We start from the raw sequence: 21,240 nt of genomic DNA on the forward strand, positions 1-21,240 counted from the left end.
AACAACATATGTTCTAAATATAAAATGTAAACTATTTTCAATGAAGAAGGGTGATATGTGACTAGAACAAGTAAAGTTTCTAAATTCTTCATGCATGACATGAGTTGTACACTTGCAAGTGACTTCAGAGGTTGCCATTCTACACTCGTTGATAGAAACACATATGCACAAACTAGCAATTAGCCTACATACTAAAAAAAAACCATACAAACTAAAGTAAATAGTCCTATACGGTTTTTATTGTCCTTGAAAAGTAAATTTCATTGCCTTACAATGAGATGGGAAGTGTTGCTGCATGAAAGGTGCCAAGTCAAGATCCTTGGTAGTATACACATGTTGACTTTTTACATCGCATTTTTAATCATGTATTTTAAACCCTAGAATTTGCCCTTTCCAATGAAAACTCACATTTTCAAGAGAAAAGCATTGTTATTCAATCTTGGAGCTTATAAGTTGATAGATACCAGAGATCACCCTCTCCTATATTGTAGCATGTACATACTTGTATAGAGTTAGATCATCATCTAGAAGAAGCACTAGAACACAAATCCATGGAGGATGAAAACTGAAGTATTGACAACAAATCAATTTAAAATTGAATAAAAATAAAATATATTTAATTTTGGAGAAGCTCAAATAATAAAATAATGAGTGATACAAAATGAGTGTGTATGAAAAGGATGGGAATAAAAAAAATTAAATAATCTTTTCTCTATGAGATAAAAGTAAAAGTATTTTACTTGTATTATTTTGAGATGACTTTAAAGTATCTCGCTTTTGAAAAAGTCACACTAAGGATTTGAAAGCAAGGAAAAAGGACTTCAAAAAAATAAATTATCAAGGACAAGTCATTTGGTTGGAATTGCCTTACAAGGATAAGTTTGGAGGCCCATTTTACCTTTCGGCTGGAGTTGTTAAATTGGACCACATGTGGCAATGTCAATTGGTCTATTCACTAATCTTAGAATTAGGAAACACTGGTTAAAACATGATTTTTTTCCTCAAAATTGGTTGTAATGTGTCACCTACCAAATCCATTGGAGCATTCATATAGTTGAATTTGCATGTATTCAAAGAATACATTACATAACTTGTTTGGGATCAAGGTGCATAACTCAGGCTCTTTTGTGTGTGTTGCTCAACCATACAATGGTGGGTGAGCTCTAGTATGTATATTATAACTTATCTTATCTTGACTCTCTTGTCATATCATAACATGTATGTAAACCTTGGGGAAGTTACTATATGTATATGCTCTACATCATGTGCGTTCAAGGCCTATTCATAAATATCCTTATCTCTGAATTTTTCTTGAGTAAAACATAACCCTTTTCTATTGAATCTGCAAATAACCCCTTTATATTACACCCTTTTATATGTAAAAAATGGTCTGTTAAATATACCTTATTTTGAACCCATGTGATGCACACATATATTCACGAGTAACTTACCTAAGATGTTAACATCCTAAAACATGGGAGGATACATGCATATGTAAGTGTGCTCATCATTATTGACCACATTTTGTAATGTTTGTTCATCACATCAATATTTTTTTAATTATTTTGTAATGCTTTTGAGAGCTTAGGTCCCCTGAACATGCAACTAGGAGTAGATTAGGAAAATAGTTCTCATAGTGGAGATAATAGATTGGTATGTTGTGAACTCCATTGAAATGCATGCATGTGAATGAGGGATAGAGATGTTTAAAGAAAAACCACAAGTGCTTTAATTCCTTGGTGGAGTCTTAAAAAACACAACATGAATAAGAGAAAGTGGATAATCTATGCCTCTTTAAATTGGGAAGGAATAATGTGGATTGAAGTTTCAATGCTCTCAATACAAAAATCTATATGAAACATTTGAAAGGAGAGGAATTCCTTCTAAGCCTAAGGTACATATATTCATTACATAAATGTCTTAATCCAAATTATACTACTACCACTACAAATATAGAGGGATTTGTTAATATAGAAAACATTTGATTGACCATAAAAGGATGCTACAAATTCCTCAACCTAAAATAAAATTCAAGCTTCTAGATATTAAAAAATATCATGGCTAGATTATTTCCAATTAGAAACCATAACCTTCCCTCCAAAAGCTCTTGCCACAAGGATTCCTTAACATGGATTAGACTACTCATGTACCTAAAAAAATAGCGATGGTCGAATGCTACTGAAGGTTGATCAATAGATAGTGATTGACTTATCGTTGTTTTAAAACTAGGAAATCATAGATTTCAAAGCCTAATAGAGACAAAAAAACATAGAAGATGCATTTTCTCTCCAAGAAATCTTTACTTCTTTCAAGTTTTGAGTATGTTTCTTTGCACTTTGCTCGCAAAATAATAGTTGACAAACAAAGGGATTTTGGTAGTAGCACGATATTAAAGGGACAACTTATTGCATTACTTCTGGTTGAAAGATGTATACTATTTATTGAATTTTTTGGTCATGTCCATGGACATTTTGGTTACAAGTCAAGAAAGTACTTGTGGTGGGATTGTAAGCATTGGGTAGATTGTTTTCTTAGACTATGAAACTACTAGTGGTGACTATGAGTGTTATTTAGATCTAGATTACTTAAAATGTATGGAAGAAAGTGGTCACATTGATTGAAAGTATCATTGAAATTTTTTTAGAAAGCATCTACTCCATTGATGCCCTCTTCTATTAAAAAAAAACATATTACAATTCATACTTGGTTTTATAGCTATTAGAAGATTTAGTACATAAAGGTTGTTAGAAAATCAGACTCGAGGGACCATATGTGTTACGAGGTGCGTTGCAGCTCATTTCTAACAACAAATGTTATATTAATGCATGCATATACATGCATGCACGTGTGTGCATGCATGTGGGTAAGAGGGGTGTTGCATGCATGTTTATGTAACCACACATGTGCATGTGTAACCAGTGAGAAGGAATTTACAAAAAGCAAAGTGAAATAACAAAAGACTATATCATACTTATTTTTCTATTTCTCTTTTATATATTTCTAAATTGCACAATGTCAAATAGGATGTTTTTTGTTAGCATATATGTCATTGGTATTATTATATCATTATTGAGTGTGGTTTGATTGTGCTCTCCACAGTTTTTTTTTGCACAATGTTACACATTGGTATAGTGTGAGTTGAGTTAAACATTACAATATGAGCCTCTTATAAGCATATAAGCTCTGTATGCATGGGTATGCATGCATTTAAATATGCACAAAGTTATAAGATAACACATTTTAATTGCAGAATATAGAAAGGTAACAATATCATGGGTTCTTGCATATCAGTAAAAGCTTACATATTAAGTACGAACAATACAAATATTGGGCATAAATAGTTAGTAGTTCTAACATCCTCACATTACAATAGCAAAATCAAGGGACGAATTTCCTTCTAATTTAGAACATGTAACATTGGAGATAACCAAAGAAGGATGGAGTATACTTTTTGAAGACCTACCAATCTACGTATATTATTCTCATGAAATGAAATGCTCACACATCTAGAGTAGAATAACTTTGTATTTGGTTGCATTTGGATAAGATGATGAGACAAAAAAGCATGGAAGATTCCACAACCATTGTGAAACTTTCCCTATCTAAACATGAGGATATCTTCATTGAGTGGGCATATTAAGAGGCACAACAATATAAAATGGGAGAAGAGGAATGATTGCAAATGAACTTTTGGACTGCAATCCTATAATAAAGAAAAAGAACATAGAAGTGACTGTTTAAAACTACTATAGCAACTTTTGTTTTAAAGGACGTAAGAGAGCGCGTAAGGGCTCTTGAGTATAATGGGTTAAGATCTTGTCGGCTTTGAATATCAAGGCACAAATGGACATGCAATGATAGATTCTAAATTATGTGAAACATATAGTTGTGTTAGTATCATTGTTAATATTATTAGTGTTACATATTGTCATTAAAAGGCATATATATTCCATCGATAGAGTAATAGAGATAACAATGGTGCACTTATTTGATGAATTTGAAAGAAGTTATCATAGATCATGTAAACATGTTTGTTTTGATCATTACTATCATTTGGTAGGTGTAAAGCACAATTTAGGTATTTTGCCATCATAATGATCCAATTTAAAAGTGGTAGTGACATGTGATATAGCACTATCTTATAGCATGCATATTAACTAACCTATAAACTATATCAAAGAAAATCATATCGAAAGAAAAATAGGATGCCAAAGTCCATATCTACATTAGGTATTTTGATACTATAATATGCACAACAATCTAGCATGATCTTTCCATTCTAAATGTAAAAAACTTTCAATGTACGTGTCACTACTACATGTTGAGCTTTTTAGAATTGAGTAGTTGAAACATTGTGTATTGCACGTGTACGCAAACAAAAAAGCAAAAGAGGCAATGTTGTTGAAAAGCCTAAACATGAAAATTGCTTTGTCGTAGACGGTAATGTGTTGGTTAATGCCTCATGGGACAGTATAGCAATATAAATTTAACGTTCCAAAGGATGCATAGAAAAGGTTCTAAAAAGGTGGGTTTATTAAATTGTTGCTTTTGCATGTCTTCTATATAAGTTGTCAGCCCTACAAGCTCTTTGATTTAAGACCTTGATTTTGTCATTGAAAAGTGTTAATTCCAAGCTACAAAAGGTAGTGGAATGTTTCTTGGCATCCCTTTGATTCTTCTTACTTGTCTCTTGAAAATTATTGCGCATTCATAATTGTACTAACCCAAAGAAATGTGTAGGCTCTCATGAAACAAGTTTTATTGCAGGTAGATTTGGTGTTTGAGAGATCAACAAATGTTTTCAACTCATAATGTATAAGGATTTCCACATGATAAACATGTTTGCTTTGGAGCAAAGAGTTGATACACTTCATAGCTAGAATCAACACCATATGATTTCATCTTGGCACCCTAGGAAGACAAGCTTTAGTGGGATAGGATACATTGACTTACTATGGCTGGAATCTTGTATCAAGTGACGGTTTTGCTAGCTCGATAAGCTAATATAGTCCATGCATGTCTCCTTTCTTTTTATCTCTAAAGTGTGACATGTGATTAGGATGTAAGGTCAAATTCTTGCAAAACAAAGTCTATCAGCTAGTTCGTAGGTTATGGGCAGCTCTCCTCTCAAGTGATGATTGCACTTGGTAAGGACAAGCTGGAAGGGGAGAGCGGTGAGGTTTTCTTCTTTTGCCTCGGCAATGCAACAAACGAGACAAAGAAACATCATATCAAAGTGAGGGGGGAATGGTAATGTGAAAAGAAGGTAATCACTCACTCGCATGACCGGAGCACAGAGGAGCAGACTCACTAGGGCCGAGAGAGAGAGAGAGAGAGAGAGAGAGAGAGAGAGCGCTCGAGTGGTGTGCTCTCTTCGTTTCTTCCGGTTCTTGTTCCAGTCGCTCTCTGTGTAATATGTTTACGAAGAGAGGAATGGCCTGTTTCGTTTGTAATGCTCATGTTCTGAAACAGTTGAGCAATAGATGAAAGGTGGGACGGCGTGCAGCGCAAATGCAGAGACAGAGAGAGAGAGGGGGAGCACAGAGAGAGAGAGAGAGAAGCAGGGAAGAAAAGGTTTTTGTAAAAAGGTAGGTGTGTTCGACTCTTCGGGAAGGCGCGGCAGGGTTGTGTCTCGAGGCCCGGCCAAGGGAAAGAGAGCCTGGAGCTGAATGGATGGCTTTGTTGACATGCTTTGGCATTACCTCCTCGGCTCCTTCCACCTATCTAATCAGAAACACAAGGGGGAAAAAAAGGTGGCGAGAACCGAGAGAGAGAGAGAGAGACCCGGGGGGGGGGGGGGGAGTGAGTGAGTGTGTTGCGTGTTCCACGGAACGGGGAACACTCCGGCCGTAGGGTAGGCTAGTTGCTCGCTCCCTCTCTACGTCGGAGCACGCCCCCCATGTAGCACTGCCTAGCGTATTATCATAACTATCGATTAGACTTTACCTTATAAAAAATCTACTTTCTTTTAAGGTCATGGCCCGCCAACTTGGTAGTACGAGCCACCTGATTGGGTCGTACGCCATACACCAATGGTCTAAGGCCAAGCACCGTCCGGAAAGGGCACGGGCCCATGTGGGGAATCAGAGAGAGAAAGAAAGAGAGGGCGCTGAATGACGTGGCGGAAACCCACATCCAGGTGGGCGGGCCGAGCCCCCCCCCTCTCTCGGTGCCTGGGCAGCCCCCCTCCGAAAGTCTCCTTCACACACGCATCCGCCCATGAGGCAAAAGGTCGATCGGGCCCACCACATTGGCCTCGATCCCGAGGTCGGTTCCTTCTCCTCTTACTTCCTCTCAAAAGAGGAATGCGACTCTTGAGTCCTCCCGTTCCACTGATTTCCCCTTCAATGCTGGGCTCCTCGAAACAAATAATATACTACCATTTCAAAAATTCGTAGAATACCTATCATCATTTACGTTTCACACACCTTTTCTTTTCACCTTCCCCATTAAAAATTTGTGGAAATTTTTTTACCTGCGGCTTTATTCCCAACTTTGAACAGAGTGCAAAGCTCCCCTGCCAGCTCAGTCCGATGGCACACACACTAGTCTCTCTTTTTTGGACCCTCTCCTCGTTTTAAACACGCGGTCAAACGTAGTAAGCCATGTCTCTACCTCTGCCTTTCCTTTCTCTCTCTTAGAACCCTGCCCCCTCCTCCCCCCCCCACTTCTCTCTCTCTCTCTCTCTCTCTCTGAGTTTAAGGCGACTCACCGACTGAAACAGATTAACTGTTCCTTGTACGCATCGTCCGTGCCCTTTGGCTCTGCGAACTGCCCACTCCTCCCTCTTTGGGCCTGGCCCTTTGCCAACAATGGGCCTATCCAGGTCCATACTATAGGAGCTTCATGTCGCCGCAGGAAGCTTGTGCGGCACCATGAAGCGGCGCAAGTCAGCTCCAGGGAAATCTCTTTCTCCTTTCTAATCCTGCAACCTTGCCCTTCGTACGTGGTTTCTCTCTCTCTCTCTCTCTCTCTCTCTCACACACACACACACACACACACTCTCTCTCTCTCTCTAAACACAGGTGCATCCATGAAATCTAAGCAGAGAGGCGGCCAGCAGTACTACGCATAGACACTGCAAAAAAAAAAGGTAAGATTGCGTTCAGCCCCCATCGCTCAACTCCCCTATGATGAGCCTGTCACCGCCCGTCCTATGAAAGAAGTACAGTGATATCGACTAATGGGTAGGAGATCCCAATTGACAGGGATTGACAATGGATCGCAGGTGATGATCTCCTTATGACAGCTATCTGTACATACCATGGACTATGTTAGCCATTTGAGATCCATAAGACGGCAGCAACAGCTCCAGCAACAGCAGGCAGGTCATGGGGTGGGCTCTCTCTGCACAGAAGTCAATTATGGCAGTAGTTCTGTGGGCTCAATGATGGCCCTTATGACAGACCATGAACAAGCAGAGAGTGAGCAGCAACATAATCATCATCAACAGCAGCATCATAATCATCATCATCAGCACCTCCAGCACCAGCCACAACAACAACAATTTATGTCTGCAGGAGCTACACATGGAGCTTTGTCCTCCTCGTACTACATAAATCATATGACAAGTGTGCCGCATCCGACAGCGGAGCAGCCCTACAGTCAGCACCTGCAGGCCGTCCTCTATCAAGCGTATAATCAATTGCAGCAGCCAGCGGAACCCTTCTCAGTCATGGATCCAGTGGGCTCTCAACAGCAACTTGTAGGCATGGCCGATCATAATCAGCGTCAGGACATGGATGAACACAAGCCGGAGCATCTAAAGATGGGAAGCCATTTCAGTCGCAGCAACAGTACCACTACCCGGAGTGCTGCATCTCATTCGACGGCGCAGCTTGTGAGTCCTGGTGGGTCCAGCACCCAACACGAGCCCGGGAGCATTGCCTCGACGACAGTCGACTTCGATAACGCTCATAAAATCTACGAGAATGATCCCGATAAGGCAAAGATCATCGCTCACCCTAGCTACCCACGTCTTGTGCTCGCCTACACCAACTGTCAGAAGGTGAGATTTTTCCTACTTTTTCCTCAGAGAGAGAGAGAGATGACGGCCTCAATTCTGCGCGCTTTGTTTACACTCCACTTAGCTTACCAGCGGCTAACAACCAGCAGTATTATTATTAACATTTGCGTAATCAACTTCTGATGCCTGCGCTCGCAAACGAAGATTGGAGCTCCGCCGGAAGTTGTGACGAGGATGGATGAGATCGGGAGAAAATTTCAAACCAGCCAAATCCCATCGACCAGTGCGATTGGAGGTGACCCGGAACTAGACCAATTCATGGTAGAGCTACATGTTCCCATTCATTACTTTTGTATCTGAGTGTGCAGGTGCGCATCATCATGCGTGTTTTACGTACATCAACATGCGTGTTTTACATGAGCTTTTTCTTCTAGGACGCCTATTGTGACATGCTGCAGAAGTATCACGACGAGCTTACCAGGCCATACAAAGAAGCCATTTCCTTCTTCCGAAAAATCGAGCTACGCTTGAACGCTCTCAGCAAAGGGACAGTGAGACTTTCAAACCAATCAGGTACGCTCTCTCTTACACACGCACACAGTTTTTGTTTTGTGTATGTGTGTGTGTGTGTGCGTTTTTTTAATCAAGTGTAGTTTTCCACCTAGTTTGTTGAACGGACTGCTGTCAATGGAATAAATGACGGGAGATTCGTAACTCTTTAAAATTTAGAAAATATTTTCTGCGACAAGTAGAATATCACATTAGGTTAACCCCTACCAGACTGTCTCGAAGTCTCGAAACTAACACGGACACATGGTATACTGTCCTACATATCTAAAAACCATGTTTTTACATGACTCCCAATGGATTGTATTAACATATAAAAATTAGCAAGGTTGCTAGAACTGAGTCTTAAAAAGTTAATATTGTAGATATTGTCTCTGTTATGAGTGTTTGTGGAACGGAAGGTTTAGAGGTCGTTTAGCTTTCTTTGCTTCCGTGATGCTTAACCTTCCATGCATCTATATGTCCTCAAGATGCTGAATGAAACCAACCCCTATAATTATTAAGATCAATCATATCATATAGGACTCTCCTATACTTCCATCATGATATAGTTATTACATGATATAGTTCTTTTGCTTCTAGCACAACAAGAGCAGTAGATGTAAGGATACGAAAAGCCACCCCTTGAATTATAAACATAGACGTAGATGAGGAGAGCTTGAAAGACATGTTGTAGACCATATTGCATGCATTCAATATTTTTACCTTACGCAAATTTGCTATAATTTCTTATTCTAGAGTTTCCCATCTACAAGCAAAACTTGTTCCATGAGATCCTATGTGCACATATTCTCATTTTGTAAAGATTGGATGGCTCCATATCTTGTTTCTTATTTGCAAGCCTAGATAGTCTCTCTATGCATAAAGCATGTAAACATTTTGGGTATTTAAGCTTTGGAAGTTAACATATGGGATGAGAGTTCTTCAACCATTTGAATTATTCCATGTTTGTATGAACTCTTTGTGAACGATTAACGTGATGTCTTTATATTTTTACAACACTAGGTGTATCTCGAAATAGAATGTCTCTAATTGTAGCAACATTAGATGTAGCTTAAGACAATACCTTGGCTAGGTAGAGTGTCACACAACATCTTCAGTTCAAATTTTAAAGGGATTCTCTTTCATGTTGTATGTATTCAATATGCCATCTCTTGCCTCTTTGTTATGGTTTTCTAGAGTTTCCTATCTAGAGAGAGAGAACTCCATGTTCCACGAGATCCTATGTTTACACGTTGTCATTCTCCAAAGGTTGGATTAGTGCATTTCTTATTCATAGTTTGCATGCCTAGTGAACCTTTCTATTATTAAACTATGTAAGCCATTCGCGTATTTTAGCTTTGGAAGATTACTAATAAGATGAGAGTTATTCAACATTCTTTTCACTTATCCCATTTTGGGATTTAGCTTTTAGTTTAATTGAGATGGTTGTCTTCTTAGTCTTTCCAAAATTCTTAGGTTATATTTTGAAATGTATATTATGAAGTTCCAAGTTATTTGCTCAAGAATGCCATATGGATTCTAAAACCCTAACCTATATGAAAAGCAATCGATTGATATATGTTTTCTTTGTTAAGAACTTATTGACGAGAGGCAAAAGGCGATAGAACTTATCATTTTACATGATAATTGATTGTGATATCATTTAAGTGTGCAATGCCCATTCATGATGATCTCAAGAAAATTCTATTGGTGATTACCATTCTCATTGCCATTGTGTGGTATAGATAACTTAGAAATTTGCACTAGAACTACTTCAACACGTGTGCCTTAGGTGTGTGCCAAGTAGTTTTGATGTACCACCTTGTATGGGAGTATTGTAATAGTCTTGGATTTAGATCTACGCCAAACTAAGGGAAACCTTGTTGCCTCAGTATATTCATGTTGTTAACTAGGAGAAAGTAGCATTGATGGTTAAAGAAACACTATGCTTACCTATTTGTAAGGAATTGAGAAAGAACAATCACCATCCAAGATAACAGTGAATGTAGTAAGTCTTCAAGTCACCCTTTATAATTATGTCAATGGATATTCATGCCTCAAAGCCCACAACCTTAAATATGAGGCTCATTTGTAGGATGTTTAGTCAACACTCATCATCATGTGATTGCTTGTAGAAATGTGTTCTCATATCTCATCCTAAAGAGGATTGATTGTGACTTATGGAAATGAAAATATGGAGTATTTTTGACACGGTAGCAAGCCCAAAACAAGACAATCGCACCTATGATATATGCTACTCTATGTATGTGTGTACATAAAAAATGTTGCTTCATATGTCATTGCATTTTATTCCAAACATCATAGCTTCAACACTTTTGACTCCATAAGTGTTGATATTGATGGAATTATTAGAATTGTTCTCAAAGAACTCGTCTAATAATAGTTAAGAAGCCATTTAAGTCAATTGTACATTAAATAGTACATGCCTTAAGAATGTTAGATTCCATTCAATGTTGAGTATACGAACCTTATTGCACTATTGTTGAGAAGTTCAAATAATAAAGTGCATAATACAACATGTATCATGCCTTCTACATCATTGATTCTAGGTTTGTGGAGATTAATAATGGCTTTTTTTAAAGTGGGACACTCTTTAGAATTTTGTGTCATTAAATATTAGTTGCAAAGAAATGAGAGCAAGAGTGTTTCAAACTATAATTGAAGCATTGGGAGTTGACTTCAAATTATCATGAGCTTGTAATCCTTTACTTGCTAGACACCAATGATGTAATTAAATTATTTTTGAATTTCTATTTTTAGAAATTCAATATGTTATTTGATATTATAGAATTCAATAAGATGATGAACTACATCTAATGGAAGTCCGTAATCGAGGACGATGTGGTAATGCATTGTTCACCTTTGAGTAGGACCATGATTGTTCTGTAGCTAGAGAGCCCATTCTCAGAACTTGAGAGATTTCATTTTTGTTGTAATGAATAGAGGCCGAGATAGCTTATAGAAAGGATACAAAGCAAGTTTATTTAGCTTGAGATATGAGACGATCTTCTATAGTTGATCTAACAAGGCTTGAGATGAAAAAGAGTTTGTAGATGACTAGTTGTGAGGAAATGTCCTTGATTTCATCTCAGAATTTGTTGTGTTTATACAGTGGGGATCTAGAAGACTTTATTGTCATTATCCTCTAATTCAACTCTTTGGTCAATATCTCATTTTACTTCCATTGAGCTGCAGTGGTCTACCTTGCTTCTCTTTAGCAAACCATCCTTGTTTAAAAAATTGCTTCCTTTTTTATGTTACTTTTCGCTAAGGAGAGAGAGCTCTTTCTTTCTAATATATCTAGTAAAAGTAGCACTTAGATTTGGGATTATTCTACAACGATCAAACAATCCATTCTCTTGACTCTATTGCTTGGAATTGCGAGTATTGATAGGAAAATCAATTATTGAACAAGTTGGTGCCAAGGGCAAATCAACACAACATTTCATTGTAAAGGGATAGAGTAAGGACGATGACAATGTAAGTAACAGATTTCTAGTGTGAAGAGAAGACAATATATACTAGGATTAGGATATGAAGTGAGTAACCACGTTTATGAAGGTCATTCGTACTCATAATATAGCTTAAGATGATCAAAGATTTGTAGATTGATCTCATAAATGTATATGAATGTAAAGGTTGAGGTAGAGATTTTGGTCACCTTGCTAATTAATTCTATCATTAGAAATTATTGAGATGGAGATGTTGCAAAACTCGTTTGAAAAAAGATATTTGAGAAAAGAAGTGAGGTAGATATGTTAAGAGTGCCCATGTTTGATTATTGTGCGAGGGTCAAGACATGAGGTGCATTTGCTGGCATGATTTTACAATGTAGGGAAGTTGCAAATCGCTTGATCACGTGGTTGATCCCAATAGTTACCAAAGAGGACACTCTACATGATCAAGTAAAACGAAAGAAATAGTAAGTACCATATCTCTCAATACGAGTATTTTTTGCAATCCCCCAATCAAAAATTGCTCAAATTTGAGAGAGAGAGAGAGAGAGAGAGAGAGAGAGGTTTCACTTGAGAAATTCTTGAGAGAAGCTACCAATTGACACTAGCTACATCTTAAAGAAAAGTGGACCTATGCCTATGATTTGAATAGCAATGATGCACATGACTTTCTAGATCTTAATAAGTGATATCGACCAAGAAATAAGAATGCATATTTCAAAGTAATTAGAAGAAAATCAAAGTTGATTGCATGTTATAGCTTTCAAAGAAAGTGAACGAAAATATTCATTCCTATATCAAATGCCAACCCTTGCAATGCCTAAAAATATTGTTAGATGAAAATCAACAATAACCTTTCTTCAATTGAGTACGGATTACGATTCTCTCATCTTTGTGGGACTTATTGTGACATGTGTGCATCCTTTTCCTAAAAGAAATAGAACTTGAAGAGAAAAAAGAGTGAATTTTTTCTATTGTCTTTTGTGATAATGTTGAGTGCTACAAAAGGACATGCCATATGGTGTTTGCATAGAAGGAGATGGGGTTAAAGAAGCATTCATCAAAGCAAATATTAATGGGAGAAATAGGCCCTTGAGACAAAGACGTGGAAACAATCTTATGGGCGTACTTGGATGGATAAGGATATCCTTCCTTAGATAAGGCATTGTCAACAATCCCATATTGAAATTCATATTAAGATGTCCCATAACTAGCTTTGTGTAAATTGGCATGACCTTCCCACTTTGTGAGGTTTTTCTCTATTCTCGGCTTTTGCATCTCCAACTATTATCTTGACCCATTAGTATCTTTTATCTATTTTTCAATTAACTTTGGATTCTTCGACTCCTCACTTGGCTTGTTCGTAGAAAATAATTAGGTACATGGCACCATGGATGTATGAAATCAATTAAGCACATGGCACCATTGTGGAATGTGTTAGAAGTAGGTGCAGTGATGGTAGCATAGAAGACTATTAATTTAGAGTGTACAACACAAAAGAAAAAAGGAAAATAGGAGAACATTGCAAAAGAACTTAAAGATATGCTTGGAAAATGAAATTTCCTAGGATGGAAACTATTTGTAGCAATTAGAGAGGATCAAGAGTAGTAGTGGAAGAAGTTGGCAGACTTGCAATAAGAGAAAACAACACTCCAAGATCTAACATGGAGGTTTGATGCCATGTTAGAAGTGGGTGCAGAAATGGAAGCAGAGAACATTGCTATAATAGACCGCACAACACAAGAAAAGAGAAAATGAAAGGATATTACAAAAGGAGAACTCAAAGAGATGTTCAAGAAATGGAATCCATATGGCAAGTACAAGACAATTTCTTACAATCATGAGTCATTGGATGTGTGGGCTGCATCAGGTTGACGAGCAACAAAATAACCATAAAATGGTGATTGACCATGCAATGATACTAGAATCCTAAAAACTAGGCACTTGAAAAATGCATAAAATAATCTAATGTGCCCCGCTCACTAATACATATGCAAAGAGTCACTCATACACTGACTAATCTGCTAATAGGATGAAGTCAACACAAGACATTGTGAAGTTGGGGAGGATTTCATCTATCATCATTTCCCTATTATCAAGAAGTTGGATAACAAAGTAGGAGATTTTCTTTTCACATGAGCATGGACACTTGGTCTTACTGATCCATAATATCATCTCAAAGAAGTGGAAGGACATACTCATGTTGAGATTTTTACTTTCTAAGGCTTTTACTCTTGGGGTTGATAGTAGAAATTTGTCAATATCACTAATATCTAATGAGTTCAAAGGGTGCTTGATTTAGGAGGTGTATTGTATACACCATGTGAAAAGAATGATTTTATAATGCCATCAACATCAATAGTTTATCCATCGACATGATGCTAGATTAGCCTAGAAGGGACGTTGAAACCAAGATCGAACAATCTTGTTTGTAGGAGCTTTTTAGCTCAACTCACATGCACCTTAAGCTAATATGGTCCATACCGACTGTTTTATGAAGTGGAAATTGAGTAAGAGTAGGGTTAGTGTTACAAGATGGAAATTGATACTAACTTTGGACTTAGCACATTGTAGATCAAGATCTATGCATTGTAAACTTTGCTTGATACTTGCTAGCTAGATGTAACTTGATGTCCCTATGCCAATGACTATGACTTTTGTCTTATTTGATGTTTTATAGTCTAGGTTGAGGTCTACATGTTGGAGATTTAAGCCCATCTTCATTCATTCTCACCTTGTTCCATCGAGTCTATTTTCAATGGAGTCTTGAGGTGGTATTTTGTTTTGTGAGTGCACTTGTTTATCATTTTCTAGTTGTATCATTTGTTATGCTTCAATGTTATACTTTCATGAAATTGATGCTTCCAAAGTGAAATTTTATAGTTTATGGACTCTCTCATAGTCTATTAGTAATATGAAGTTAGAAGTGGGAGTTGCACCTTTTGCATGGCATCCCACCTTTGTCCTAGTCATTTAGTTCGTAGGTATACCTTTTAGTATACTTCAATGAATTTGATGCTTCCAAAGTATAGTATAGCTATTTATGGGCTATCTCTCATAGTATGTTAGTAGTATGAAGTTAACAAATGGGAGTTGCACTGTTTACATGGCATTCCACCTCTATACCGGTTCTTCATTCCTTTTCTTGGTCATTGTCTTCATCCATGTCCTTGTGCATTTGCCCTCCTAAGTTTCTATGAGGGAAAGGGTCATGGAGGTGATGTTGACACCGTTGATACACAAAGTTGTGCCTTGCCACATGGAACGATCTCTTTTTTCTCTCTTTCCACTCTTACCCACATATACAAGGCTCAAGCACGGGACTTGGCTAACAATATATACCACCTTTCTTTTCTCGTCTTCAACTAACCCACGGGTACGTGCTGCTGGCAACCACGTTGCGTGCCATGCACCAACATAAGTCGATCAAACCTGCGTCACCTGGTTGGGTTCCTTTAGCTGGCGCTATAGCCAATACCGGGCTTTTGACAGGCTGTTGAACACACGTTGTACAGAGTATTCCCGCGGTGTTGACTGTCAGCTAAGAGATTAGATAATTTCCGCTTTTGAGAAAATGCGGCCTATCCTGCTCCAGCCATGGTTTCTCAAAACACGCCATCCCTCGAGTTCTGTCTAGCTCCACATCATCTTCTTGGAGAACTCCGACTGCGTATGTGCTTTATTGATGAGCCCTTGCGAATGCCGTAGGCTTAAGAGAAGCATGCCGCATTGCAAAGCACGAGGCAGTTTTGCGTGTGCATGATTTGATAGTATAGAATAGCAATTTTGCTCTAAGAATGTGTGAGGTTGTATTTGTTTGAATAAGATATGTGCTGCTGGACGACTTCGACACGTCGAAAGATTAACGGAAAAGGCTTAGCAAGCTATCAAAAGTAGTCATGCGCTTTGCATGTGAATGGTTCCCAGCATATTTGTTAACGTTGTTTATACGACAGTAGATCAGGCCCATGGAGAATGTTTCCAAGCACATTTACGGTGCTTGCATCGGATGATCGCCCATGGAGAATGTTTCCAAGCACATATACGGTGCTTGCATAGGACCGCATATAGCCTTGTATATACACATAGAGCGGCGTATAGTTGTGCATACAGGTCTTAAAACAATAAAAGCGTTCGTAAAAAGGAAGGTTGACTCCTGGCTCCACAAGATGGCAAGATGCCTACTTGAATCTTGGTACTATATCTTTGTAAGAATCAAAGAAGCTTTTGCGATGAAATCTTTATGCAAAAACCTATCACGCCATTACAAAAGATGACGGGATGTCGACTCTTCTTGCCTATAGCAAAAAACGACGAGAGAAAGTGAGTGGGAGTTAAGAGAAACACCGTGTTTCTAAACTAAGGGTATACAAGCTTTGGAGAAGAAACGACATTTCATGTGGTGGTCATGATCTTATTAGAGTTACGGTCAAGACAAAAGTAGATAAAAATAGTTCAAGCACAACAAACTTGCATTATGCATTTGAAAAGAATCAAGATGATGAAATACAAGAATGCCCAATATAATCCATCTTCTATATTCAAAGGCATTGGCATAATCTTGTGTACAAAAAGACCATCTAGAAGAAAGTGGGAGTTACAAACCATGTCATTAGCCAAAAACAAGGTAATTGTAACAACATTGATAAATGCTCTTTGGTAGTCATGGTATTTTACTTGTGGAAACATCTTATCAAATCAAAATTGCCATCCAAAGTATCTTAGAGGGCTATTTGATCAATGATCATTGGTGATTTTATAAATATAGAAGGCACGCCTCAAATGGTTTGAGATCTCAATTTTTTTATAATAAGGTGCAAGTTGAAACCCTACTTCTGTAACTTCCAAATCACTCTCTTGGCTTCTATCACTTCTAGAAATAAACATTGACATTGTATAATGCTAACATTCGTGTCTCTTATCATGTAGATAGCATGAATGATCAAAACTCACAATCAGTTACCTTTCATTTGTATAAAGGTGGCCCTTATTTCATTTCCATGTTTCTTCATTACAATTTAAAGAAAGTTGCTACTATTTGAGGATTGCATTGCTATATCAAGTTATTGAGTGGCCTCTATTGGAAGCTAATCACATGCAATAGTCTCGTCTCTTGGAGAACCCGACTCTTTTGAATCTCATACATTTGTAGCATAGTTTCTCAAAATTGTGTTTTACGCTACCCAAAATGGATACGAAAATGGTCCAAAAAGTTTTTTGTTTGAAATGCGTTTTGGAATAGGTAGGGGAAAACCCTGGTTTTGAGTCATTTTGGTCATTTTGCCTCCTTGTATGCAATTTGCACATGTTTTCCTTTACTCTCCACTCCATTTTCCTATTTCTCGCTCTCCTTAGGGGCTATTGCGATTCGCCTTTCCCCTTGTAAATTTATTGCTATTTACATCCCTAAACCCTAAATCGTGCATCCTTCAATTGCTTAATCCTTCTTCTTTCTTGTCCATGCTATTTGTAGCTATTTTTCTTGAGATTTTGAGTTGTATCCCCTCAAGTTTGGATGATATTTAGTAACTCTTTAGATCATAGATGATAGTACATATATCATGATTGATAGTAGATAGATCTAAGAATAAAGATCATAATAATTTTGGTAGTACATTCTACACTATACCTTGTAGACTTACTGTTAATCATGTCACTAGATCATTAGCATTTGGATGATGTTGTGTGTATTTATTTTTCACGTCACTATTTAATATGTTATCTTCTTTTTGAGTCCACATGACATGAATGATAATATGTCAATGATTGTTCATTGTTGACATAATCATTGATGGTATATTGCAATCCTTAATATTGAGTTCTAAATCTTTATCTCAAAATTTTTTGCAACTCATGGATTGTGCTTTTATAGACTTTGGTAGAATCATGTATACTCCACAAATCTCTTTTAATGTTACATGTATACTCTATGTTGAGAAATTCAAGTATTTTGATATAAAGGTCCAAGTTATAAATGGTATTATTCCTTCGTATATTTCTAATAAATGTATCTAAAAATAAACATAAAATATATTTCCTTGTTTCATCATTTCAGCCCCCGGAGATACTTTGTTTTGCAACTTTGAGGCATGCTTCTATTTTCATGTTTGTGAAACTCTAGGAAACTACAATTTGCAGCATATATAAAGACTCTTCTTGCTTCAACTCTTCTTATTCACTCATTCTTATTGAATTTTGGTTTATATTATGATGTTTCCATCTCTTTCTTCCTACTTTCTTAAAATGTATAGTCATGGCTTGCTATATCATAAAACCTTAGTCATAAAAAGTACCTTGAAATGCTCTAAATGTTTTGTTTAATTTGAGCTTGCTATATTGTCTTCTTAGGCTTGACCTCCTATGTCCTAGCCCTAGGTATGTAACCCTATGGATATGGTAAGTCATATGAACAAACATTATTACAAACAGAGAGAGGTAGTGTACAACAATACATAGAACAAAAAGAGTGGATGAGAACATAAGTCAAACAATTAGGGGAAGGCAAACCTTTGTCTCAAGGACTAGTGGAGAAGTGCATGACATTGGCATCAAATTATGTCATGCTTGCAAATATTTAAGAACATAATAGCACTAATCCTTCAAAGTCGTGTTGGTGGGTGGCAGCAAAATGAAGAAATGTGATCCCAAAATCTACATATAGATCAGCTTGATGATGTTGGAGTAGGTCTTTCCAATGATGGCATTCAAACTTAGGTTTCCAAGTTGAAAGAAAAATGCAACAAATAATGATGCTAAAAAACTCTAGAATAGCTCTTTTAATTATGTGGTAGTAGGAGAACTAGATGTATGAGAAAAACACAATAATACAATCTCTCTAACGACCTTGTAGGGTGTTGTCCTTCTGGATGTTGTTGTCCTCCAACTAGAGCATGCTAGCTAATGTAGGGGACTACTCTAGGAGAGGCTTTGGATAATAGGGTGAGAAAAGATAGATAATGGTGATGAATAATCAAAATGTGATAAAGGGATTCTCACAATTAACATTATCTATGGAGAATCTTGATTTATCCTTCTATTCAAAACTGAAGGGATTTAGTTTTATGGTAGTCATGATCAATTCCATTTTTGGGTTCTTTTTACAGAGATATAATGAGGGTTCATGGTAGAATAGCTTAGAATAAGTTTAAAAACTTGTATTAGTGGCTTGTCAAGCTGCAATAGTGAAATTCCTCATAGACATTTACTTGGAAATCCCAAACCTTGTTGACCTTATTTAAATTTTATACAATCAAGATCAATGGCTATAGATGTGTTCCTTTGCACTCACCATGACCTGAGGCCTAGCATCCACACTTTTTGAATAATATTCATATTGTGATCAAGAAATATTTTAAGTATCTCTATTATAGAATTGAAGAGAAATTCTTATTTTCAGACCTTGCTTAACTTTTGATGAATTCTCTAAGATGATTATACATTTGTAAAGATACTTGAAAATTTGAACTTCAAGGGGTTAAATATATGTGAGTCTTTACTATCAACTTCGTTCAGAGCTATTTAAAACTCCCTTGTCTATACATTATTATGTATACAACACAAACATTTGCTATTGACATTTCCATTAATCCATAACCTTAAAGATGGTCTTAAAAATGGATTAAGCCTTTCGCTCTATGGAATCCACTGTCATGACCTTATGCGTCCACCACTGCGAAATTGAGGGCAGAGTTTTTTGCCAAGAATTTGAACTTATTGGTCATCGTCATTAGGAATTTGTTTTCTGTTGTGTGAGTATTTTTGTTTGCATTTTGCATGATGCACGAGCACATGTAGAGTTTTGTGTGGAAGCATTGATTGATTGGTTGCATATCATGGATCGAACTTTGTAATTCTTCTCGATCGCATGTATGGTTAAGAACGACGTACATTTCTCAAAGCATGTTCTCTATGACACAATGCGTGAACAAAGGCAATGAACTGAGGGATGAAGCTATTGGACAACATCCTATTCTTGAAAGAGGCCTCTTAAATCTCAAGAAAGACTTCACGAATTTTTGTTCTTGAATTTTCGAAGAGGAGGCTTTTTGTATCTTCGAAGATGCTTATTGTATCATTCACGAGGCTTCTTGGAATCTTAATGAGACATCTTTGCCTTACTATAAATTTTCTTATTTTTTTCCTTTAGTGTTCTTGCGACAAGCGATTCTCATGAAGGAGGTCTTCCATCTTGCAAAGCGTCCTTGCAACAAGTGACTTTTCGTAAATCTGCGTATGTATTCCGAGCGACATTTGGTGAAACTGACGTGAAAGTGTCGCTTCTAATCATCAAAATGGGAGATCCATCTTCAACATCGATTGCTTCTTTCTTTTCGATTGATGAGATGAAGACTTTGCTACAAACTCTTTCTCTAGCCATTATGATGAAAAATTGACAGATGTAATTATTTATGCAGCAGTAGCCACAGCTGCATCAATAGCAGTTGGATCAACAATAACTATTGTATCAAGAATAGGAGCATATACATGGTGCGACCAAGGCAATTGAAGCTATGGTTAGTGAGCGAAAATTATTTGATAGTCAAAATGTTTCAGCCTACATTAAAGCCTTTGAAAGTCAAAAGCACTTCTCTCAAGTTCTGATCAAGTAGAGTAATTATTTCTTAGGGCTTGTCACACCTGCTTTGTGGGTTAGAGTGAGAGATCTATTTGTACAAGACTCTAACTTGGATCTTTTCAAGAAAGTGCTCAAAGATGAACATTTTCTAGAGGATTACGGTATTGCTACATGAAAGACATTCAGAGAGTGGATTTATCAGCCCAACAAAGGACTTGTTACTTTTGAATTGTTGTGGGAGTTTGAAGAGCGATACAACCAGTTGGATGCACTAGAGCAAAGAGCTCTAAACTTAGAGAAAGTGGATTTATCCTTTTCGATTGATGAGATGAAGACTTTGCTACAAACTCTTTCTTTAGCCATTATGATGAAAAATTCACAGATGCAATTATTTATGCAGCAGTAGCCACAGTTGCATCAATAACAATTGGATCAACAACAACTATTGTATCGAGAATAGGAGCATATGCATGGTGCGACCAAGGCAATTGAAGCTATGGTTAGTGAGCAAAAATTATTTGATAGTCCAAATGTTTTAGCCTACATTAAAGCCTTTGAAAGTCAAAAGCACTTCTCTCAAGTTCTGATCAAGTAGAGCAATTATTTCTTACGGCTTGTCACACCTGCTTTGTGGGTTAGAGTGATAGATCTGTTTGTACAAGACTCTAACTTGG

At 37.2% G+C, this 21,240-nt stretch overlaps 1 protein-coding gene across 4 annotated transcripts in view; it reads left to right on the plus strand.

Annotated features, from left to right (window-relative positions):
• Positions 1-6,679: 6,679 nt before the first annotated feature.
• LOC148034502 (uncharacterized) overlaps positions 6,680-21,240 on the plus strand; it is a 135,243-nt gene continuing 120,682 nt past the window's right edge. For 2 of the 4 annotated variants that reach the window (XM_087679449.1, XM_087679448.1), the window contains exons 1-3: positions 6,680-8,008; positions 8,171-8,287; positions 8,401-8,539. In XM_087679449.1, the coding sequence (XP_087535575.1) occupies positions 7,265-8,008; positions 8,171-8,287; positions 8,401-8,539 (1,000 nt within the window). In that variant the 5' untranslated portion in view covers positions 6,680-7,264. The remainder of the gene's footprint in view (positions 8,009-8,170; positions 8,288-8,400; positions 8,540-21,240) is intronic. The other 2 variants (XM_087679446.1, XM_087679447.1) reach the window with 2 other exon arrangements.

Source organism: Lygodium microphyllum, chromosome 6, assembly GCF_053477565.2.
Source record: "Lygodium microphyllum isolate KBCC chromosome 6, Lygodium_microphyllum_v1.1.10, whole genome shotgun sequence".
NCBI classification, from domain to species: Eukaryota; Viridiplantae; Streptophyta; class Polypodiopsida; order Schizaeales; family Lygodiaceae; genus Lygodium; species Lygodium microphyllum.